The following is a 24,326-nucleotide window of genomic DNA, read 5'->3' as shown; positions in this document are numbered from 1 at the left end:
TTTTTTTTTTTTTTTTGTTATTATTGATTTTTTGATTTTTTGATTTTTTGAATATTTTTTTTTTTGTATAAGGTTATAAGGTCAAACAAACATAGAACACGGACCTAAAATAAAATAAAAATACGAAATCCCACCCCCAAACTTAAATTGAGCATTGTCCGCAAGGTGAAGAACAAATCAGTCGCAGGATTGAAGTGCATATTGCAATCCCAGAATATAAAACAGCAGTGCAGCAATAACAGTAAGGGGACAGAACACGACCAAAACAACTAATGGATGAAAAAGAACTACAAAAATAGAAGAAAAGAGTTAGGAAACGTCCCTGGTATGAAGGTAGCAGATGTGACATGATTAGAAGCCTCATTCTTGCTGAACGCGCACTCCTCGTCTTCCAAGAATCATTGGGTTGCCTCCCAACAAGCGCTAAGTTTTATGTCTTCAGCCAGACCAAGTTTAAGCTCATTCATTTGGAGGATCAGTGAAGGAAACATGCTGCTCATTGGTGTCAAACGATGTCTCCAAGTAAGGTTTGAGACGTTGACCATTCACTTTGAATATAGAGTTGTTCCTCAAGTTCTTAATTTCAATTGCTCCATAGGGAAACACCTTTGTGACTAGAAAAGGACCCATCCACCGAGATTTCAACTTTCCTGGAAAGAGTCTTAGCCGAGAGTTATATAACAGCACCTTTTGGTTTGGTTCGAATGTCTTTTGACGAATGACTTTATCATGAAACCTCTTGGTGCGCTCCTTGTAAATTTTTGCATTCTCATAAGACTCATTACAAATTTCCTCCATCTCATTCAGCTGCAATGCTCTCTGTTCACTGGCTGCAATCATGTCAAAATTGTAGTGCTTGATTGCCCAATAAGCTCGGTGCTCCAACTCCACCGGAAGATGACAAGCCTTCCCAAAAACTAAGCGATATGGCGACATGCCGATTGGAGTTTTATAGGCTGTCCTATACGCCCATAGAGCATCATTCAAATGTTGAGACCAATCTTTCCTATCCGGCCGAACTGTTTTCTCCAAAATATTTTTAATTTCCCGGTTGGAAATCTCAACTTGACCACTAGTTTGAGGGTGGTAAGGTGTAGCCACTTTGTGAGTGATGGAATACTTCTTCATAAGTGATGTGAATGGCTTGTTGCAAAAGTGTAGTCCTCCATTGCTTATAATAGCTCTAGGAGTGCCAAAACGAGCAAAAATATTGTCTTTGAGAAAGGAGAGTACCACCTTGTGATCATTAGTCTTGCAAGCAATTGCTTCAACCCACTTTGATACATAATCCACTGCCACCAATATGTATAGATTGCCAAAGGATTGAGAGAAGGGTCCCATGAAGTCGATTCCCCAAACATCAAATAATTCAACCACCAAAATATTACTCAAAGGCATCATGTCACGTTTAGAAATATTACCCATTCGTTGGCAGCGATCACATGAAGAACAAAATTCAAAAGCATCCTTGAATAATGTTGGCCAATAAAAGCCACTTTGAAGGACTTTAGCCGCTGTTTTCTTGGCTCCAAAATGCCCACCACAAGCATAACTATGGCAGAAACGAAGAGTGCTTTGAAACTCACTTTCTGGTACACATCTTCTAACCAATTGATCTGGGCAATATTTGAATAAATATGGTTCATCCCAAATATAATGCTTCACTTTAGAAAGAAATTTCTCCCTCTCTTGCTTGCTTCAATGATCTGGAATTTTTTTAGTAACAATAAAGTTCACAATATGAGCAAACCAAGGAGGAGAATCACGTGCCATAAACAATTGTTCATCAAGGAAATTTTCATTCAAAGGAAGGCAGTCCACCTCATCATCTTCATGCACCAATCTACTCAAGTGGTCTGCAACCGCATTCTCACTTCCTTTTTTATCTTTTATCTCCAAATCAAATTCTTGAAGTAAGAGAACCCAACGGATAAGTCGAGGCTTCGCATCTTTCTTGGCAAGTAAATATTTAAGGGTGTAGACAATTACTTTGGAACCAATCAAATAAGATCGGAACTTGTCTAGAGCAAACACAACCGCAAGCAACTCTTTTTCGGTGGTAGAATAGTTAAGCTGAGCATCATTTAGAGTCTTTGAAGCATAATAAATAGCATGAGGAAGCCTCTCTATACGCTGCCCCAAAACTGCACCCACCGCATAATCCGACGCATCACACATTAATTCAAACGGTAAGTTCCAATCCGGAGGCTTTATGATAGGAGCTGAAGTTAGGAGGGCCTTGAGCTTGTTAAATGCCTCTAGACATGCTTCATCAAACACAAATTCTGCATCTTTTGCTAATAAATTGCTCAATGGTCCTGCAATCTTGCTAAAATCCTTCATGAAACGTCGATAAAATCCTGCGTGGCCAAGAAAGAACGCACTCCCTTTACTGTTGTTGGTGGAGGAAGATTGGTAATTAAATCCACTTTTGCCTTGTCAACTTCAATGCCTTTGCTTGAAACAATATGTCCCAACACAATACCTTGCTTGACCATAAAATGGCACTTCTCCCAATTTAGCACAAGATTGGTTTCTTGACATCTTTTGAGCACTAAAGCTAAATGAAGCAAACAATCATCAAAAGAAGAACCAAAAACAGAAAAGTTGTCCATAAATACCTCAATAAATCGCTCCACCATGTCGGAGAAAATACTCATCATACACCGTTGAAAAGTAGCCGATGCGTTACACAATCCAAAAGGCATTCTCCGGTATGCGAAAGTACCAAAAGGGCAAGTAAATGTAGTCTTTTCTTGGTCCTCCGGTGCAATAGGAATTTGATTATACCCTGAATAGCCATCAAGGAAACAATAATAACTATGACCCGCCAATCGCTCGAGCATCTGATCAATAAAAGGTAATGGAAAGTGGTCTTTGCGTGTGGCAGTGTTGAGCTTTCGGTAATCAATACACACTCTCCAACCCGTAGTCATCCTTGTAGGCACTAACTCATCTTTTTCATTCTTCACAACGGTTATTCCTGACTTTTTAGGCACCACTTGAACTGGACTAACCCATTGACTATCTGAAATTGGATATATAACTCCAACATCTAGAAGCTTCAAAATTTCAGCACACACAACTTCTTTCATTGGTGGATTTAAACGCCTTTGTGCATCACGTGTTGGCTTCATATTGTCTTCAAGATGGATTCGGTGCATACACATTGTAGGACTTATACTTTTAATATCTGCAATTGTCCATCCAATCGCTGTTTTGTGAGCTTGAAGAACTTGCAGCAACTTCTTTTCATCTTCTTCACAAAGGTCCAAAGCAATAATCACTGGAAGTGTCTCAAATTCACCCAAAAATACATATTTCAAGTGTGATGGCAGTGGCTTGAGCTCTAACTTCGGTGCTTGCTGAATGGAAGGCACAACTTTATTTGTGGACAAAGGTAAAGACTCAAATTGGTTCCACTTTCTTGATTCAAAAACCGGTGCAGCATTAAGAAGCTTCTCTAACTCATCAACCTCTTTCTTGGCATCAAAATCCATTCCAGATTGTGTCAAACATACTTCAAGTGGATCTTGAGATGAATTCAAAACAAAAGATTCATGAGTAATAGGAGAAATTGAATCAACCATAAAACATTTACCATCATCAGAGGGACGTCGACCTGCTTCAAAAATCTTGTACTCTACTGACATGTCACCAACTGTCATAGATAGAAGTCCATCTTTTACTCTAATTATGGTATCAGCAGTAGCCATGAATGCACGACCCAAAATGATTGGTACATCCTCACTTGAATAAGCATCTGGTTCAATTTCAAGAATGACAAAATCTGCAGGCAATATGAACTTATCAACCTTCACTAACACATCTTCAACAATTCCCTTTGGCCTCTTGACTGATCGGTCTGCAAATTGCAAGGTGATTGATGTTGGTTGTAGGTCACCAAGCTTTAATTTCAAATATAGAGAGTACGACATCAAGTTAATGCTGGCACCCAAGTCCATCAAAGCACGCTCAAAATAATGATCACCAATTGTGCAGGGGATTGTAAAGCTTCCTGGATCCTTCAACTTTGGAGGGAGTCTTCTTTGAATTACGGCACTAACCTCTTCTGACAACAACACCTTCTCATGTTCTTCAAATTTTCTCTTATTAGTACATAACTCCTTCAAAAACTTCGCATAAGCTGGGATTTGTTTAATGGCATCAAGCAAAGGAATATTAATCTGCACCTTGCGAAATAGTTCCATAATCTCAGTCAAGTGCCTATCTTTCTTTGGCTTCTGAAGCAATTCTGGATATGGAGGTTTAGGAACAAATTGAGACTCTATAGGAGGCCTTAAAGTCGTTTCTAGTGTGCTAGAAGTCACTGGGTTCGAATCAGTTCGTTTTCGGGATTGCTGTTGCAACTTCAATCCTCTTGCGGAATCATTCTCTGCTGATTCATTAATTCTTGGGATAGCAACAGACTCATCAATCCCCTGTTCGACTTCTTCTTTTTGTTCGACTTCTTGAATATCTCCTGGACTACGAACTTTAATATCAACTTCTTTTCCACTCCTCAACGTGATCACAGCTTTCATAGGCTCATGTTTCTCAAATTGACCCCTTGTATTAGCAAGAGTTTTGCTAGGTAAACGCCCTTGTTCTCTCTCATTCAAAGCAGTGGCAATCTAACCAACTTGAACTTCTAGCTTAGAAATAGCTTGAGATTGAACTTGCTGCTCTTTCTTGGTTTCTTCAATAGCTTGAAGCATCTGAGCATTGGCCTTTTGAAATTCCATCTGATTTTGTGCAAGTTGCTGCATGGTTTCTTCAAGAGATGGTTTCTTTTGTTCAATTGGCCCTTGATAATTTTGCATGGGAGGATTCCTTGGCATTTGCACTTGATTATTATTACTATTAGAGAAATTTGGATGTTGCCTCCAACCTGGATTATATGTATTTGAAAAAGGATCATTCACAGGCCTTCTATAATTATTCACCATGTTGACTTGCTCATCTTGGAAGAAATTTTCAGGACAAGCCTCTGTGGTATGTGCAATACTTGAACACGAAGCACATGTCTCCCTTGCAGCCTTATTTAACAGAGGAGTAAGACTCTTCATTTGTCTCGCCAAGGTTGCCACTTGCTCTTCCAACTTAGTACTTGCACTAACCTCATATAGTCCTCCTCTTTTGGGCACTGATGTATAAGGATCATATTGCTGCGAATTTCACATATAGTCTCAAAAGCTTGAATTGCCTCTTCTGCCGTCTTTCCCATCAAGCTTCCACCAACTGTAGCATCCACCATACTTCTACTTTGGCCATTCAAACCTCTATAGAAAAATTGAGACCTTTTGGGGTTTAGAAAATCCATGGTGAGGACACTTCAAAAACAAATCCTTATAACGCTCCCAACTCTCATAAAAAGGTTCTCCTTCAGGTTGAGATAAGCCAAAAATTTCTGCTTGGAGAGCATTGGTTTTCTTAGCTGGGAAGAATTTCAACAAGAACTTTTTAACCAAATCATCCCAAGTATTGATGGAACCAGGGGGAAGAGAGCTTAGCCACTTTCTTGCCTTGTCTTTCAATGAAAAAGGAAAAAGCCTTAAACGGATCTACTCATCTGATATCTCATACCGAAAAGTCCCACATATGTCTTTGAATTCCTCCACATGGAGATAAGGGTCTTTATTTGTCTTCCCATAAAAATTAGGCAAACTCTGGATTGTTACTGGTCTAATCTCAAAACGCACTCCTTGAGGAATAGGAGCCACAACAATGCAAGATGATGTTGTGAGTGCAGTAGGAGCCGTGAACTCCTTCAAAGCTTTTGTTTCATCTTCTGCCATTGGAACCGCAACTTGTGCTTGAGTTCTTGCTTGCCTTAAAAGTCTTCTATGAGTTCGTTCAATCTCCGGATCATATACAATGATATCTAAATTCTGGGATCGACGACCTTGCATAAACACAATTCAAACCTACAAGAAAAACAAACAAACAAAATAAGTAAAAGAAAAGAAAAACTAAAAAACTATACAAAAATTAAGTATGGCACAACTGACAAATCAAATTGAATTAAGTCAGTCCCCGGCAACGGCGCCAAAAACTTGTTGTCAATTTTAATTTAGTACTCGCAAGTGCACGATTCAATTGTAGGATAGATGTCCAAGCGCGAGGTCATTCCCTCAAGGACTGATTGAAATAATTTTGCTATGACAAGTGTGCTATACTTAAGTGAAACAAACTGATTTTTATGATGATTGAGTTGTAAACAGAAAATTGAAGAAAGAAAAACTAAAATTAAAGACAAGATTGAGTAATGAGATTCTTTAGAGTTTAAGAACATATTATGAAGATGCTAAAGCATTGAATCCACCACCTAATACTCCTATCCTATTCTCTAGTTGATAACAATTGAACACCTAGACATCATGCTAAAGATTTCCGTACATAAGCCTTATTGATCCCAGACATATGCCAAAGTTCTTATAACCTATGAATTTCAACTTATTGATCCTGTATAGAACTCAAGTAGCCAAACTATAATTTACTCCACTTAATGATCAGGTTCAAGCAAACATGTTCAACTCCATTAAGCACAAAAGAACTAGAAAATCATGCAAACAAGAATATCGACTATGATCAAGCACTTGTATTCTTAATTCACAACTCTTTAATCACAAGATTGAATTATCTTTTGGCACCCTAGAAAACATCTACTCATTGATCAAGCACCATGTTCTCCAACCAAATAACTCATAAAAAAAACCTAGGTCTTATTGATCCCGAGCGAAGATTTTGAATAAAAGTTATATTGAAACGGTGATTAAGAGTTAACATAGAAATCCAGAAATTCAATCACAAATCAACTAAACAAATAGAATAGTCATACTAGGGGCTTCATCTCAGCCCTAGCTTAGAAGTTTAGCAATCCATAACTATGAGAAACATGACTAGAATCAAAGAAAACATGAAACAAACAATGGAAGAATTGAGGAACTCCGGTCCAGCGATGGTGAGAGCTTCTCTTTTTTCTTTTTCTCTGCGAAATATGCTGCCTCTTGTGTCTCTAGACGTTCTAGGTTTTTCTGCCCTGTATGTCTCTTTCCAATCCTACTTGACTTGGGCTTCTTCGGTCTTCTAGTCCAACTTGGAATAGATTTCTTCTCTCCAAAGGAACGCAGGGTTATTAAAGTCAATGCAAGAAATTACTCCAAACATGTCAAACACGTTCAACCTTATTCCATTCAAGTGCTAAGAACAACGAACTTGGGCCTCACAAGTCAGATTCCCAAAAGATATGCAAAATCCGTCAGAATCTGCCTTCCCGAACTAGGTTCGCTAAAATCATCATAACTTGCTCCATAAGAATGCGAATCCACTTCCGTAAAATTTCTCATAAAGCTAACATCCGTATCTTTCCAATGGTGTAAGGCTTGCCTGCTAATTCCTTGTGAGAAGGTACAGTTTAATACTTGAAGTTGACGCACAGCAGAGACAATTCTGGACAACCAGGATGGTCAGTATCCTTTCAATCCTGCATGACTCTAAGCTCCAAATCTTTCTTTTCTCCAATTTAACCTACAAAACACAAACACAAAGTAAAAGACTCAAAAATGACAAGAACTAAGCCTAGAATCCGATATTGAAGGGTATAAAAATGTATGAAGTTATGAGTTATCAATGCATATTGGAGCAGTCCAAGTAGGCATAAAACTCTTGGCTCGAGAAGGCATAAACTGTTCAGTTCTATGTGTCTTATAAGACAATATACTAACAGATTTTCAAGCTAGTATGTTGGGAACCCTTGAGGCATCTTTATGCAATCAAGTGGCTTATTTCAACTGCTTCCCAAATTTCTCAACCAGCTTGAAAGATGCAGCTCACTGTCTACGACTGAGAGTCAAGACATATGGCATACCTATGAAAAAGGATATGCAAGAACTGGCTATAGTATACAGAATATACTATAAATTGATGAGCACCACAGTAGAACCTAAAACCAGGATATCAAATATCCCAGGTCTCACTACTGGTTTCCTTACCAACCAGAAGAACCATTCACAACAGATTCACAAGGTTACTTGGAATGAAGTAACTTTTCCTATTGAATGGAAATTGTCTGATCCGAAAAAACCAGCAGAAAATGCCAAAGCGGCAATATATGAAAGCAGAAAGACTGGAGATATCAGTCTAAAATTTGACGATCACAGAAAAAGTGACGTCTGTCCTGAAAATATCATAATAAACAACAATCTTCTTAGAAGAAGTTACAGCACTAGAGAAGCTAGTGTTAGTGGTACCAAATACTCTGAAGAACCATCAGAGTCCATCACTAAAGAAGATTTAGAAGCTGATCTGAACAGACCAGTAAATATGCTTAGAGCACAAAAGTTCTATGATCTCTATGATGAAGCAGAATCCTGCGAAGATCCTGAACGATTAGAAAACTAATCGAAGAAATGAAAATTTTCAAACCAGGAAAGGAAAGAAAAATCATTCCCTATCAAGATATTGAAATGGAAGAAGGAGAAAGCTCCAAAACTTTCATCACCAGAGAAAAAGGAAAAGTGAAACTTCCTATTAAGAAAGCCCCTACGGGCGGAGAAAAAAATTCTCAAAGATTTGTCCCAGAAGACAATATACCCAGAGTACCAATTTCTTCTCATGTATCTGGCTGAATCTAGATAAAGCTCTAGACAAGAGAAAAACTCTTGACCAATGGGTTGATAGCCTAATGATGGCTTCTGCTCTAACCCTTGGAAAATTCGAAGCACCAGATCTTCAGGTGTACTATGAAACTACTCTTACTGGAGTAGCAAAAAAGTATTACTTCTCTTTCAAAGAGACTGCCAGAGGGAAAGACTGGCTAGAAGAGATAAAATATTCAAAATCTCCGTATGATTTTGCATTACCCCTGTATGATCAGTTCTGTGGAGATCTCTCAAATCTGAGTGAGAAGGCTAAAGAAACGGCCAAATCAAATATCTATGCTCTCAAAATTTGTGACATGAGATATTTTGAAGAATACTTGAATGAATTTCAAGAATATTACTGTACAATTGGTGAACTAGAAAATACTGATCTAGTCAACCTGTTGTACAGGAAACTCCTTGAACCATGGAGAATAGCTGTGCGAGAAAGCATAGCAGAAAAATCAATTGAAAGATTTTCAGTTGGAGCAATTGCTGACAGAATTCGGCAATTACTGAAAGAACAATCCAAAACCAATCTTAGAGCTAAGATGGCTAAGAAACAACTCAAAGGAGTTGAAAATTTCTGTTACGGAATACTGGATATGCCAACCAACTGGGGATGCCATGAATCCAAGTTCCACAGAAAAAGAAAAGAAAAATATTACTCTAAAAAATTCAAAAAGAGTAATAAGAAAAGAGATTGGAAATTCAAGAAAAGTTCCAATTACAAGAAACAACAGGATGAAGATCCTAAAAAGAAATTCTTCAAGAAAAAGAAGAATCACCTAGTCAATCCTCAGAATACTCAACCAGGCAAGAAAGCTTGCAGATGTTGGTTATGTAAAGCTGAAGGGCACTATGCCAATGAATGCCCAGAAAAGGGTAAAAGATCTACTAAACCTCTGTTTGAGCAATATGAGCCCATAGTAGAAACAGCAGACATGAAGGGCTACGAAATAGCTTATTCTGATAATGAAGATGACGACAGTTCAGTTTACTTTGCCTGTACTGAAGAAGAATAATCATCTGATTCTGAAATAGATTCTGAAGTAGAATACTTAGAATCTAGACAGATGAATGTTCTACATGTCAAAAACTGGGAAGAAAGTAAGACGGAGGCGATAACGTCTTCTTAACAGGTGAACCCTGGTACATTCGTTTGTGACTACTGCCTATGTCATAAAAAGAATGGACTTCCTATGTTATGTGAAAAGTCAAAAAAGACTTATCACAAAGAATGCTTCATAGCTGAAGTAAGAAGAAAAACCAAGAACGGCCTTGTCAGCCAATTGGTAGAACAAGAGTATGAAGAATATTTCTCTGAGAAAAAAGAGAAAGAATTAGAAACAGAAACTCAGTTCCAAAAAGTTATGAAACCTTCTTCTTCAAAAACAAAGGAAGAAAAACTCGAGATAAAAGAAGAAAAAATCGAAGAAATCGATACAACTATAGAACTGGTTGAAGCACCAGAAAATGTTTCAGAAGAATGTAAACTATTCACACCAAAGGAACAAGCTTAAGAAAATAAGCTTCAACAGTCGAAAGTCGTCTCTGCTAATAGATACAGCAACTACATAGAGATTGGACTCAAATTCCCTTATCATAAAAAATATCATCTACATGCATTTGTAGATAATGGATCAGGATTTACAGTTGCAAAGAGATTTGCAATTCCAGAAGAACTCTGGAAAGAAGATAAGAAAAGAACAGCTACTGGTGTTACGTTTGATGGAAGCCATCTTACAATGAATAAAGTAGCAAAAAATGTTCATATCACCATCGGTGGAGGAATATTTATCATCCATAATGTTTGGCAATCTGAAGGCCAAGGATCAGATTTCTTGTTGGGAAATGATTTTATTCTCTAACAGAGATTCATCCAGGATGAAGAAGCAATAGGCTTCAGAAAGGGAGAACGGGTGTTCTGGGCAGACAGGCTTACTCAAGCCAAAAGTGTGGTAGGACCAAACTTTACTACACAATATCAGAGATCACAACAGAATAGTGGTGATCTTACCCCCTACAAACCCAAATTTGAAACCATCCTCCAAATCAAATAACAAGAAGAACTACTTGTTGAAGAATCATCTTCTTCTGAAGAAGAAGAGACATCTAGCGCAGATAAAGAAGCTAGATTCATTCATGAGCATAACCTCAAGCACTTTCAGAATAAGCTTGAGTCTCAGAAAGTTTCCACTCTTGACAAAATCAAGAAACTACTCGAACAAAATATCGATGTAGACCCTCAGAAGTTTTGGGAAAAAGACCCAGTGATCTGTGAATTGAGATTACATGATATGAATGCCATATGTCATGTCAAAGCCATTCCTCAGTACAAAGAGGAAGATAAAAAAGAATTCAGAAAATATATTGAAGATCTCCGAAAAAAGAGATTAATTCAACCATCCACTAGCTCTCATCATGCTCCAGCATTCTATGTGAGAAATCATGCAGAAAACCTCAGAGGAACAGCTAGAATGGTGATTGACTACAGAGATGTCAACAAGAAGACTGTCAAAGACGGTTATCAAATTGCTCAAGTTAGAGTACTGATCAACCAGCTCAGAGGAGCTAAAGTCTTTTCAAAATTCGATGCAAAGTCGGGTTTTTGGCAAGTCAAAATGCATCCTGAGAGTGTTCCTCTCACTGCATTCGGAACACCACAAGGCCATTACGAATGGTTAGTAATGACTTTTGGTCTAAAGCAAGCTCCCTCAATCTTCCAAAGAAAGATGGACAACATCTTCAAACATGTTGCGGAGTTCTGCGTTGTCTACATTGATGACATCCTTGTCTTCTCCAAAAACAGAGAAGAACACATGAAACACCTCCATGAGGTTGTAAAGCTGATAGTTCAGCATGGAATTATCCTAGGTGAAAAGAAAATCTTCTTTATCCTCAATGAAGTTGATTTCCTAGGAATCAATATCAAGAATGGAGCAATAAAACTCCAACCTCACATCCTTGAGAAGTTCTGGAAATTCCCAGATAGAATTTCTGATGCTAAGAGTCTAGAAAGATTCTTAGGAGTCATAAATTATGGGAGAGATTTCATTCCCAAAATCTCAGCATTAACAGCAATGTTATCTCCTAAGACAAGTTCCAAGAGAAGATGGAACTTCACCACAGATGATGAAAAAATTGTGAAGCAGATAAAAAATCTCTGCAAAAACCTCCCTCCTCTTCAACAACCAGAGGAAAATTATGAGATTATCCTCCAAACATATGCTAGTGATAATTATTGATCCGGTGTTGTTCTGGCAAAAACGCTTGGAACTAACATTGAAAAAATATGTAAATTTTGTAGTGGCAAGTTCAGCCCTGCAGAACTGAATTATCCCACAGGGGAAAAAGAAATTTTGGCTGTCAAGAAAACAATCCTAAATTCTCCATCTTTTCTTGGAAAACCCTTTACTGTCCGCACCGATTGTGCTAGAGTAAAGAATTTCAAAAATTTTAAACTTGATAAAGCTGCTGATAGAGGAAGATTAGCCAACTGGCTTTTATTTCTTAACCAATATGATTATAATGTTGAATTAATTGCAGGAAATAAGAATTATCTTCCAGACGCTTTAACCAGAGAAATGGCGATGTTCAGCCGAAAAGATGACGACGAATGTCGTAATCCCAGAAGCAGAAGACCTGGGAAAGAACATGAACCTGCTGAGGATCCTAAAGAAAAAATCCTCAAAAGATTCTTGCTAGGTCCAAAAGGACTAGCCACAACTTATCAATCCCAGGGTAAAGGATTGACTAGCCTGTCTCAAACGGCAGACGATAAAGGCTCATCAAGACCGTTGACGGCTGTTGCTTTGCCAAAAAGCAAACCTACTCCAACTGGAGTAATAAATGTTTTTAATAATGAATTAAGAACCTTTGATGCTCCTGTGTTCAGAACTGGCAGGAGAGTAGCTTACCACTAGAAGGCAATCATGGATAACCTTTTATTTGCCTTTCAAGAAAGGAGCAGTGGTCTGATGTTCCCAGCTCTCTTTGCACTAGCTGAAGAACTCTATGAAAATGCGAGACCACAGTTTGAAGAACTACAGTAGAGTGCTGTTCGAAAAGAAAAAATCCACTTCCTAGAAGATTCAGAAAGTGCTAGAGTCTCTATCATAGCACTCAAAGAATCAGATTGGCATGAATTCCATAGTCTAATCGGAAGTCATAATTCTGAGGATCGTATTCCTCCAACCCTCTTTATTATTGCAGGACCATATGTGGGAAGATACTTAGTCAATGTTCAGAGTGAACATCCTCAAGAACACAAGCTTTGGCTTGTTGAAAATGGTTTTGTCCATAATCTGTGGACTAAAACAAATGATGATCTCAAAGGCTTGCCCCTATCATTATCAACATAGTAAAAAATATTAGAAAAAATGACTGCATGCTTCGTCTGAAGTTCAGATCCACTCCTCCAAAATGGATCCAGAAGGCAAATGGTGAGGTTGAGTATATTTCTCCATATCATTATGTGAGAATAATTCAAAGGAAATATCTTCAGCCTGCCTGTGTTGGATACAATGGCCAGCCAAATTCAAGCATCCCATGGATGAAAGCCATGGCTCTGGAATATATCAAAAAGATCATCTCTGAAGATATCAACAATACCTTCCTGGCAGCAGGAGAAAAAACTATCATCACTGCTTACGATCATTCTGACGTAGTCAGCAGTGACATGTTCCTATCTCTCACAAGAAAGGAGATAGACTCAACACTGGCATGCTTACATTGGATTGAAAGGCTTGAAACAGATAACCACTATAAGATGTATGTTGATACAGATGTCGAAGATAATGCAACAAGTGCTCGTATGGCCCAGGCAGACAACGACTCGTTTGTCCTTGGTCACAATTCAGAAACAGACGAGAACATGTGAATCAGCAGGTGTAGAAAGTACCGAAAGATTTTTTGGACTTTTCCCAAAAGTTGCTTTTTGCTTTTCAAAAAGACATGTGAAAAACATTTCACCTAAAGGAATCTGCTTTCCTCGTCCGACCTCCACCAGTAGGAGCACTCAGGAAAGCAGGAAATCACGGAGTCGTTCTGTACATTTTGTTGTTTTGAATTGCAATTTGAGTTCCGCTCCCTATATAAGGAGCTTTAGCTTCTGTAGGAAGGCATTCGAAAAACTTCTAGATCAGTTCTAGAAAAGAAAAATTGAGCAGAATCAGATTCTCTCAAGAAATAAGAAAGTCATAGTAGCAGCAGTAGTAGGTTTTCTATAAGTCTTTTGATGCAAGTGTGCATCTTATTCCAAGTAAGTATTTGTAATCAAGTTATGAGTAGCTAAGCAGCTTCTAGCTGTTTGTCCAAGAGTGAGGCTCTGGGTTCTGTATCTGTATTTATGTTTGAATAAATAAATTTAGCTTGTGCCCATTACTCTGTCACAAAAATATTTTGTTATTTCTGCATTTGAAAGTAGCAGTAGCAGTTGTTATGTTTCGGTTTAAAAACCTGAACCCTTTATCATACTAAGGCAGCAGTGATTCTGCCCTGTTAGTAGCCGCTTAGACAGGAAGTCGTTAGATGAAATTGTGGCATGTTGAAGGCTAGTTCTTAGGCTGATACTGTGTGAAGACTTTTTAGCAAAAAATAATAGCTGATACTGTAAAAAATTGTGAAAGGGTAAAAGGAAATATGATGTGTCCTTAATTGTATAAGGGAAAAGGTTGTAGACTTTTGTGTTAAAGGAAATTTTGTCTGAGAGTCCTTTATAGTTGTCTATTATCTATATGAGAAAAGATGAATCTTGACTACGTTTGGAAGATATGATCATAATTAGTGTCATAGTCGTGTAGGCACCTCTCAGGTCCATGATCATATGCATTCACCTATCCCTAACTTCCTAAGAGTCACTAGAGATGACTTATTTTTGAATTGAATGCTCTAACCAGAGTAATCGTGAATCAAATTAAAGATCGAGATAATTAAAGTCAACTTAGATAGATACATCGTGACAATTTTAAGACTTGGAAGTGTTTTCTATATCTGTTCATAATAATTGGAACAAGTATGGGTACTAAATTCGATAATATAACAGAAAATGACAAAATTCACTAACGGAAACAGGACACAAACTTGAATTATTTATTCAAACATCAGAATCATCCCCATTTAATACTAGAGATTAATCATCGTTCTTTCATTTATAAAATGAGGTAGCAGTTAGCACTGGAAGCTGAAACCTAGCTATCTTTCTCTGAACTACCAGGCGGTAGCCTGTAGCCAAGTGTGCGTGTCTTCTTTTGATTTGCATTATTGATAAATTTTTCAAAGCTTATGCATGGTTGTTTGAATCACGTACATGATATAATTTATCATTGAAGAGGAAAATGTACGTTTGCGTGAGAGATGGGTAGTGCCATAGTTTAGTTGTTTTTAAAAGTGTTCGATAGAAGGAAGCAACCTCCATGTTAATTTCAGCATGTTATTAATTTCTAGCTACCTAGATAGCCAAAATTGTCAACCAAAAGTTGGAAGATATATATTAATCGATATTATATAGCCGTAAAGCCGCGAGCAGTACTTAGCTGAATTGGTTATGGTAAATTTCAATTCAGTACATGCATGGATTATCAGCCTCCATCGTCTAGCTTGCTCAACTGTCTCTAATCTGCAATTATTTTTTTACGTGAGCGATGAGTAATTTAGTTGTTTTTATAAGTGTTTGATGGTAGGATCCAACCTCCTATTTGTTTCAGTATGTTCTTAATTTTCAGCTAGCTAGCTAGACAGCCAAATTAATGGTCAGTGAAAAGTTGTATGATATTGATAATCGATATTGTATAATCATAAAGCCGCGCAGTACGTACCTAGCTGATCGAATTGGTTAATTTTGTTATATATCAACTTCAGTACTTCGATCGTCAGTCTCCATTTTCTACTTGTTCAACTGTCTCTTATCTGCAATCTATTAATGTTCTATCTTGACTTGATTATCTGTTAATTTGTTTACATCTTGCGTAAGGATTCCAACTTTGAAGACCAATGTTAATTTGTTTACATCTTGCGTAAGGATTCCAACTTTGAAGACCAAGTGTAGTTGTTTTTTAAGCAGTGTGTGATGCCACTCATGCCAGGAATTCAAGACATTGACATCTAATCCGATCCCAACACAACCTGACATTAACGAACAAGTGAACAACAACCATTAGCCTACTTTTGATGGTTGTTGATCATACATACGATCTAGCTCTTACTCTAAACCCGACAATAATTCGGTCTACAATCCCAAAAAGACGTTGATTAAGAACATAACAGGTTATCAGGAAAAGGTACAGTATGTTTATGTTATGAGTTAGTGGTTGAAGTACTTAATTTGCAGAATTAAACAAACCATGCCTCAAATATATATTCAAAGGGGGTATGATTCACAAGTCTAATATGTTAATTTATATATATTAATTTGTTAATCTTCCCCTTATGTTTTGCCAGAATGTCTCAATTATTAATTGAAGTTATTATATATTAGTGATGGAAGATCATTCAAACCAAATGTTTTTGTTTGTTTAATGAACCTGTTCTTCCAAGGTCCAACCACAGTAGTGACTGAAGCCTCTTATATATTCGATCAGGTAGTTCTTTATCCACTTTGTCATGGAAACCAAGGGGTTTCTGTTATATTTATTTATGCTGTGCGTGTTATAGTTTTCCTTATCTATTCTAACTTCTATCACCCATTTAGTTTAATTAATTACTCAATCAAATTCTATATTTTGAATAGTGTTGACCTAACTTGCTAGACGGGTAAGCAGCATGCATATGTAAGCAGAAGGGGACTGTGTAGCTGAATTCAACAATTCTGGGTGTTAGCTAGGAAGACTTCCAAGTCCCAACCACTTAGTTGAATTCATTTCTCAAACAACTAAAAAAGTTAGTACTGGTGGATAATATAATGAAACTGCGCAGTACTCGACCACATGAGAAACAGTTAGTAGTTTAATTGTAGATGCATGATTAACTAAGACTGCTTTAATTTGTTCTTAGTTTGAAAAAGAGAGAAACCCTTGCATGATTGTTCAAGAATTTGAGAGGAGCTATAGATACAATAATGCTAGGAAGGCCGCGGACTGATTTGACTTGATCTAATGAGCAGGAGAAATACAAAATTGGGCGTTGTTTTCTCATCCATTAATAATATCAATATTTTTGTTTACAGTAAATGTTAGCATCAGTCATTCATGCGTACGTAGATAACTTGTATAGTGTTTATAAACATAAATCTTACATATTTTACAGTTACTCATCCGTTCAAATTTTTTAAGAGTGTGAGCACTAGCTTACACTTCGTATACTCTTCTCCTTGGTCGTGATTTTACGTGCTCACACTTCGTATACTCTTTTCCTTGGTCGTGATTTTACCCTCGCAACTGTAAATCTAATATTCTTTTTATAGTCAATTTTCTAACTTTTCTGTTTTTACCGTAATATTGGAGGAGCCTCATTTCACACATAATTGGATATCAGTAACTGATTAGTGACCAATTATGTGCAGCGTGAGAATAAAATAAACACGGACTAAAGTCACTAAACAAACACTAGCTATAACCCACTAACCACACTCTTTTTAAACTACGGAAAACAAAAAAACAAAAACAAATCACTTTCATAGTAGAAGAAGACTGTTCTTCAATACTGTGGATGACGATCCTTGGGCCCAAACCGAGCCAGACTGGCCCATCAAGTGAGCCCGGCACGAAAACAAATCAAATACCCCTCACGTGCGGGTGGAGGGGCCTCAGGGCCACAGCCCACGTGTGAAGTGACAGTGCATGGGGCTGTTTGGGTGGTGGGGGGGGACTGCGGACTTGGGTGATCGAGAAGCTCTCAGCCCTCCACAACCGCCCCTGTAAGTTGGGCCGTCGCCTTCGTCGGAGGATAAGTGACATTTCACGTGAATTAATTCACGTGGCCATGGGGCGGATCTTTGAACGACCACCCTGTGGGGGCAGATCTCAGTATTAAGCTTATACCCTAGCCTCCTCCCAATCATTGATATTCTAATCTGGTGTTGTGTGGTGTTTTGTTGCTACACCCTTGTTTGTCGTTTCGGAGGGGTCGACTACCTTTGGCTTCTTCTTTCTTCTTCTCAGCTTTAATTGAAACCCTAGTTTACTCCATTTTTGACTTCATGAGCTAATAAGAAGAAGATAGATAAGAGAGAGATGGATATAGTATATATTCATGTACGTGATGAGTGTGTTCAGTGTTCTTATTTAAAAGGGTAAGTGCTGCATGTGCTACAGGAGATATTGTTGAATTCGTGTTTTCTGGGCACACGTATTTTCCTTCCCAAACAAGAACACAGCAATTGCTACTTGAAAATTTTCATAGTTCATAATTTTTTTTTTTTTTTTTTTAAGTTCGTTTGATAATTGTAGTACTCGAAGTTAGATTCAATTAACCAAAACATTTGATCGAATAGCTCGAGTGGTGAGGGGTGTTAGAAATGGTGTTTAGATCAGGTGAAGTCAAGATTTTTATATCTTAATTTCATGTAATAAAATAAAAAAATTTACATTGATCCACCTCTTATCTATAAAAAAATATTGACAATCATCAATTTTAAAATAAAATTTAGATGATTACAATTAAGGTTATTTGAAGAATAACAAAATTTGACTTTACTATCACATTTAGTCAATTCGGTAAAATGATGTTGCTTTCGGGAACGATATTTGACGGGTTTGTTTAAACTACAGTTGGAACTAGATCTAATAATTCGGCAGATGGTTCGCTCTCAACGTTAGAGGAGAGGGTTCATCGAATTTGATACATCATTTTTGCCCAACATTAAAAATCACCAATTGCTACCTTAAGTTATCTACTTAGCATGCTGTTTTAGGTAAAGATTTATCTTAAACCAGCTCGTTCAGAAAAGGGTTGAAACTTTTGAAATTAGTGCAAATCCTATACACACACATTGCCATGTGCGCAGCTGCACTTAGACATCTCGATCAATTTCGAAAAAGACCTAAAACTTCCAGATTTTTCTTTTTTATTTTCCTTCCATGTAGGGGCCAAACAAAGCGAAACTCAAAACGACATCTCACGTGGCGTTGCTGTGCTCTCATTGGCCCAACCAAGGTGGGTCCCAAATCCCCGCAACAGAATAGTTTTACCAGAACTTCAGGTCAACGCTGCCTCACTGCCACGTATTAATTAATATTTTGCAGATGGTCCCCTTCCTCTTTAAGGAGGAGCAGGTATTCTCTGCTCATCGCTCTACCTTGGTCCTTGAATTGTGTCTCCTTTACTCGCCAAGTTTTTCGTTTGAGATTGAAATTCAACGATGAACTGTACATTTTTTTGACCATCTTGGGTGAATCTGTCAATTTTTACCACCGTACGGTAATTAAACTGAATGAAAATAGGAATCATCAAATTATAAGCATTGAGAGACGAGAAGTTGTCAAAGTGACCAGCATTGCAATGCGCAGTTGGATCATTTCATAATTTTCACATGTACCAATGGACTAGTTTTTTTTTTTTTTTTTTTTTTTTTGAGAACACTGATTGACAGCTTCGTACTTAAACAAGAAAGTCTTTGAAATATCCTGACAATGTTAATATACATATATATATATATATATATATATATGCGTAAGTCATCGGTTCTAATTAGATCCGAAAAAATGAGAAATCAATAAAAAATAAGTGCAGTGGTGAATCAGTGCGCTCTGTCAATACGGAAAAATGCACTTTATTAATATATTGAAAATGAAGCTTCATGACAAGAAGTGCACAAAACTTTTATAGAGAGAAATCAGCAGTACAATGAACTCAACTTGATTACCACTATGCCAATAATCTGCAACGATTATCTACCACCACGCACTTATATCATTCCATGCTAGTGCGGCATAAAAATGCCGGATACAGGTAATAGGTGAAGACGATGGGAAGGACAGCGACATTGCTAGAATTTACAATAATTAGTAATCTTTTCATTAAGTCGTACCAACAAAGTTTCCATAGTAAAACCTGCAAAAACATCATTGACACATTAACTAACAAGTTTTTCCGTAAAATTTAACTTGGGAGGAGGATTTGAACTCATGAGTTAATCAACTTGGTTTACTACCATCCATTCCCAACTTCACTGGCATGGGCTACATTTACATTGTGTGGCATTGGAGTGGACACTGTGGTGGTCACTTTAATCTGGTGCTCATAATTAAACACAAGCAAAAAAGCCAAAGGCACTGCACCACCTTATCTCCTCCACCACCACCGTACCCTGAAATCATGTGTCTGAATTTGTCTCCATCTTTTCTTTTCTGGGTTTGTCGACTGGGAGCTTTCATTTTTTTGACCATACGTCTGGCCGGGTAGTACCAGAGCTGACTCGGCAAAATCTGGCTAAATCAAAACAGCTTTGTTTTTGTTAGAAGACAACAGCAGGCAAAAGCAGGGACCAATTTTCTGAGCTAGCAGTACCAGCAAATGCAGCAGTCGTTGTCTTTTGGACTCCTCATGGATAATATCAATCTCCAACCACGCCAGTCGCCAGAGATTTCTGTATACAATCAAACACACTATCAAATCTTGAAAACTGTCACATTTGTGGTGTCGTTTTCTCTTTGAAAACAACGGAAAATATATGACTCATGGGTGGCCTTATAAAATTTGATATAATACTAATGTTGCCACAAGTATGGCATGCAATTTCTGTGATATACATACATTATGATTTCACTACCACAAAAATCCAAAATTAGAGGTGACTATGTTAGGGTTTATCAACAGTGTGCCCAATTTAAAAAATTAAATTTTCATAAGGTATTTGAGTACTTATTTTTTGTAGTCATGTTATTTTATCACTTTGAGTCTGACCAATAAATCGATTTGTAGTAGAATAGTCGTGTCACGTGGCAAGAGCAGGGGTTTGATTACATGCAAGTATTGAAGAAATGAAGATATTTTGAGTATGTTTTCCTTTATTAACACGGAAATATTTAGTGTAATACAAAAATGAAGAATTCAGACAAACAACAAGACATGACACACGTGTGCCTCATTCTAAACTTTCTTGTGACCAAGCCATTGGAAAGAGGAAGATTATTTATCTTGTGGTACAGTAGCTAAATTATATACACTATTAGTGGGTGGCCATTTTCTTGAGAAAGTGATGGAAAGAAAAAGAAGGGAGTCCTGGAGCAGTACTACTTCAGAAGTGTCTGGCTTTCTGAGACTGCTATCGCTCTCTTATAATTAAGTGCCGTTATTCACAATTGTATAGGAGGCCCATGAGACTTCAGTGGCCAGGAAACCTGGCTGGAAATAAGAATCAACATCCCATGAAGAAACAGCAGCTAGTTTTAAACAAATAGGAAAATGAAAAGGAGCTTCCTTCCATGAAACATGAACTAGATTTTATACATGGTGGTGCTAATTTAAAAGTCTACTCAGGCATAGTTAAAAATAAAAAGAGGTGGTGGTAGATGAACATAAAACATAAGGTTAACCTAAAATGGGTACTTGTTACTCTTCCCTAAAATGATCAATTACGAGTCCAAATTGCAGTCATTGTTCTTCTTCCTCTGAACCAGTTTTCCTCTTCATTTTCAATCATGGTTATTGCACCATTGCTTGTGGCCAGGGGCCCATTTGGGGCACTTGGGACTGAAGTAGTTTGAGACCACCCTAGAGTTCAAGAGCTCAACAATGGGTGCAAACTTCACACACCTTGGGGTCTTGTATTGGTTAATGGAAGCTCCCAAGCTTATAGCATAGTCCATGAGCTTGTCAAAAGTCCCAGCCTCAACAATCTTGATCTCCAGCGGCCCGATTGATTTGTCGGAGACTCTGCCTTGGCGGTACACACTGTTGAGTGACTCCTCAATGGCCAAGCAGCAGTCCTCAAACACTGAGGGTGGGATTGGAGTTGAGCCATTTAGGCTAAGCTCCCAGAAAAGCACATAGTGGCCTGGAACTGTTAAAGTGTCAGCATAGCTAGTGTACTCTGCCACAGTTGCATCAAATGGCACCAAATGGGTCACAGCATACTTCACAGCGTTTTGGAGCTCAACCTCATCAGTCTTGTCTGAATCAATGCTTAGAACCACGTTTTTCCTGCAGATGAAGTTGAATTGCGGAGCCTTGTTCTTGAACCCTGCCACTCTTAGCACATCTCCAACTCTGTAGCGGTAAAGCCCTGTTATATACATAGCACCAACATTATTTTAAGCACAAACGCAAAGTGAAGAATAGTACAAATAAAACTGTTTGATGAAAGTACCGAGACAAGTTGATTACCAGCATAGGTTGTGACAACAAGCTCATATTCTTGTCCTAGCTTCACATCAACAAGATCCACCAACTGTTGCTGCTCCTTCTCATTGAGCGATTCGGGTACAGACACCGAATCCGAGTTGACCCCATTGTTTCTGTTAACAGGGAGGAACTCGAAGTAGCACATAGTGGGAATGAGGGTGTAAGAAACCTCACTGGGTTTGCACATTGGGTTGAGATTGACACCAAAATAGCACTCAGAGGAAGCATACATGGTGCAAACCAGAGGAAGCCCATTGCTGTAGTAATCCAAAGTAGGAATGTACTGTGACATAGTGCCAGTCACTATAACATCCACATACTTTGTGTTAGGCCACAGCCTTGTTATGATCCCTTGCCATGATTTCTTCCCACACTCGGTGGCAATGAAACAGGCTAGCTTCGGGTCCGGTTTGAGGATTTTCAAGACCGATTCCCGGACCGATGGGTCGGTGATTTGGGGGTTAAGAGTCCCGAATTCTATGTCCTTGCATAGAATAGGCCAATGCTTCTCGAGAAAGCGAATGGCTCGGATAAATCCAGAGGCGAAAACAGCGCCAACTCGGAGGACTTCTTTGTTCTGGCAAAGGCCACAGAGCAATTGGGAGTACATGCTTTGGTAGGAGTCAGGGCAGAGAATGGTCTCATTTGGGCTGGTGTAGTTTGTGTAAGGGTCATAAGGCCTCTGCTTGAAATGAGAGCTTTTGTAATAGCTAGTGAGCACTGGACGAGCCACAAGGCCCCCAGGTGTTTTGGCCTCAGATTTTATGAACAAAAAGTACATTCCCTTGCCCTTTTCTAATTCAGGCACATATTGGCTCATCACAGGCATCAATAGGCTATAGAGCAGTGACCTCCTCTCCAGCTCTTCTTCAATTGTTGGCATCAATTTCCTCTCCCCTCCAGATGTCCCAGAGCTACAAGAAAAACACAAACCCATTTAGCTAAAAATTCACAAGATGATGATTTCGAAAACAAAGAAGAAAACTCAAGAGTTTTATGGTCCAAGTCCAAACCTTGTCAAAAACTCCGAAATGGGTTTTGAGCAGAGGATTTGGGAAGTGTCGCCATTTGCGATACGGTTGATGTCAGGATGGATATTGTCGTAGGTGATAACAGGCATGATTTTCTTGAAAGTCTCACGGTCAGTGTGACCATTGAGGCCGTGTCGCTGTAGATACTCAACATGAGCATTTGCAGCTAGGATTTCACCCAGAACACGCTTCTGGACCTCATCAGAGTTTTCTGTGACACTCTCGATGAACTTGAGAGCCTCTTCGTTCTTCTGTTTCAGAGAGCTTTTTGGAGCTTCAGGCATGGTTTTTGTACTTGAAACAGCGAAAGAGAGAGAAAGAGATGGGTTTGAAAGTGTGTGAGATAGAGAGAGAGAAGAGAGAGTGATGGAGATGGTTGGTTATGAAAACAGAAGTGATGGTTTTTGGTGTGGGGGAAAAGGAAAGAGAGAATGGGAGTTTATATAGAGCGAGAAATGGAGGTGGCCTCGCTTCAGATAGAGGCCAATGGGGAATTGGGGATCAGAAAGTAAACAGCACAGTATAATGAAGGGCAAAAGAGTCAACATGCAGCCTTGGAATCATTTTGTTTTTCTTTTCCGAACATGCTTATTTGACACATAAAAACAGGGAATTTCGATGCATTCAAATTCATGGTCAAAATTATCTCACCGGAGAGCAACTTCAATGGTCAAACATTCGAGTCATTTTACGGCTAGCAAACCAAATATGTTATCGAAGGTTTGCTTTCTAGTGGTATTGTTGTGTCATGCCTTCCACATTAACAAAATTTCGATTCTGCGATAGCGAAATTTAGATTATATTTATCACTTATTATTAATTTTTTTTTTTTTTTACTAAATATTGATCCAATGTTTTTCTATTCTAGCTCTTTAGCTATTTTGCAAAGCATGATTAGCTTTTTATATATTTTAACAGCTGCACCCGACTCCTAAGAGCATCTTTAGCAGACTCTCTATTTTGGCTCCTTAGCTATTTTGGAGAGCACATTTAGTTTTTTTATCTATTTTAGCAGATGCACCAGACTCCTAAGTGGCTCTCTATTATAACTTTTAACTATCTCGCTCCTAAATATAGAGAGCGGTGAGGCTCTCTATAATTTAAAACATTTATTTTAAGTTATTTTATGTAATTTATTAATACATTTAAACTATTTAATATTCATTTAAAAAATAATATAAATTCAAAACTAGGAAAAATAGAGAGCATTAATGCAGACGTAATTCTAAAGTGGCTAGCTAAAATAACTTTTTGGGAGCTTCTATTCATACCTCCAAAATTGGTATTTGGACCTCTTTCTTTTTTCAAGAAGTAGTTAACTTTGTCAACTCTTGTCAAATTACCAATAAAGACACAAAAGAGAAAGAAAGAA

The 24,326-nt window shown here is 38.0% G+C and overlaps 2 protein-coding genes and 1 non-coding gene across 3 annotated transcripts; 1 reads left to right on the top strand and 2 right to left on the bottom strand.

The window, feature by feature from the left end:
- Positions 1-4,634: 4,634 nt before the first annotated feature.
- On the bottom strand, positions 4,635-5,798 carry LOC112203629. Its single transcript, XM_024344562.1, has 3 exons — positions 5,669-5,798; positions 5,301-5,530; positions 4,635-5,168 (listed from the first exon to the last, which is right to left on the bottom strand). Exons 1-3 carry the CDS (start codon positions 5,796-5,798, stop codon positions 4,635-4,637), a joined length of 894 nt encoding a protein of 297 aa, XP_024200330.1.
- On the top strand, positions 5,317-5,423 carry LOC112168507. The gene has a single exon (XR_002924271.1). It is a non-coding gene; the product is annotated as a small nucleolar RNA R71 (small nucleolar RNA).
- A 15,168-nt stretch (positions 5,799-20,966) lies between the features above and the next one.
- On the bottom strand, positions 20,967-23,368 carry LOC112201882 (indole-3-acetic acid-amido synthetase GH3.6). Its single transcript, XM_024342808.2, has 3 exons — positions 22,937-23,368; positions 21,906-22,837; positions 20,967-21,804 (listed from the first exon to the last, which is right to left on the bottom strand). The coding sequence occupies exons 1-3, from the start codon at positions 23,236-23,238 to the stop codon at positions 21,215-21,217; spliced, it is 1,824 nt and encodes a 607-aa protein (XP_024198576.1). The 5' UTR covers positions 23,239-23,368; the 3' UTR covers positions 20,967-21,214.
- Between the last annotated feature and the right edge of the window lie 958 nt (positions 23,369-24,326).

This window comes from Rosa chinensis, chromosome 5 (assembly GCF_002994745.2).
Source record: "Rosa chinensis cultivar Old Blush chromosome 5, RchiOBHm-V2, whole genome shotgun sequence".
NCBI lineage: Eukaryota > Viridiplantae > Streptophyta > Magnoliopsida > Rosales > Rosaceae > Rosa > Rosa chinensis.
The sequence above is the reverse complement of the archived record's forward strand: the minus strand, read 5'-3'. Positions and strand labels throughout refer to the sequence as shown.

Bases quoted from the DNA above. Each gene is read 5' to 3' on its own strand.
- LOC112201882 (XM_024342808.2), bottom strand. From the start codon at position 23,238: ATGCCTGAAGCTCCAAAAAGCTCTCTGAAACAGAAGAACGAAGAGGCT. The intron at 22,838-22,936 runs GTTTGGACTTGG...TTTTTCTTGTAG, and splicing joins ATTTCGGAGTTTTTGACAAG to CTCTGGGACATCTGGAGGGG. The intron at 21,805-21,905 runs GTAATCAACTTG...TGTATATAACAG, and splicing joins TGTTGTCACAACCTATGCTG to GGCTTTACCGCTACAGAGTT.
- LOC112203629 (XM_024344562.1), bottom strand. From the start codon at position 5,798: ATGGCAGAAGATGAAACAAAAGCTTTGAAGGAGTTCACGGCTCCTACT. The intron at 5,531-5,668 runs GTTTGCCTAATT...TTTCATTGAAAG, and splicing joins TAGACCAGTAACAATCCAGA to ACAAGGCAAGAAAGTGGCTA. The intron at 5,169-5,300 runs GTCTCAATTTTT...TGAAATTCGCAG, and splicing joins GATTTTCTAAACCCCAAAAG to CAATATGATCCTTATACATC.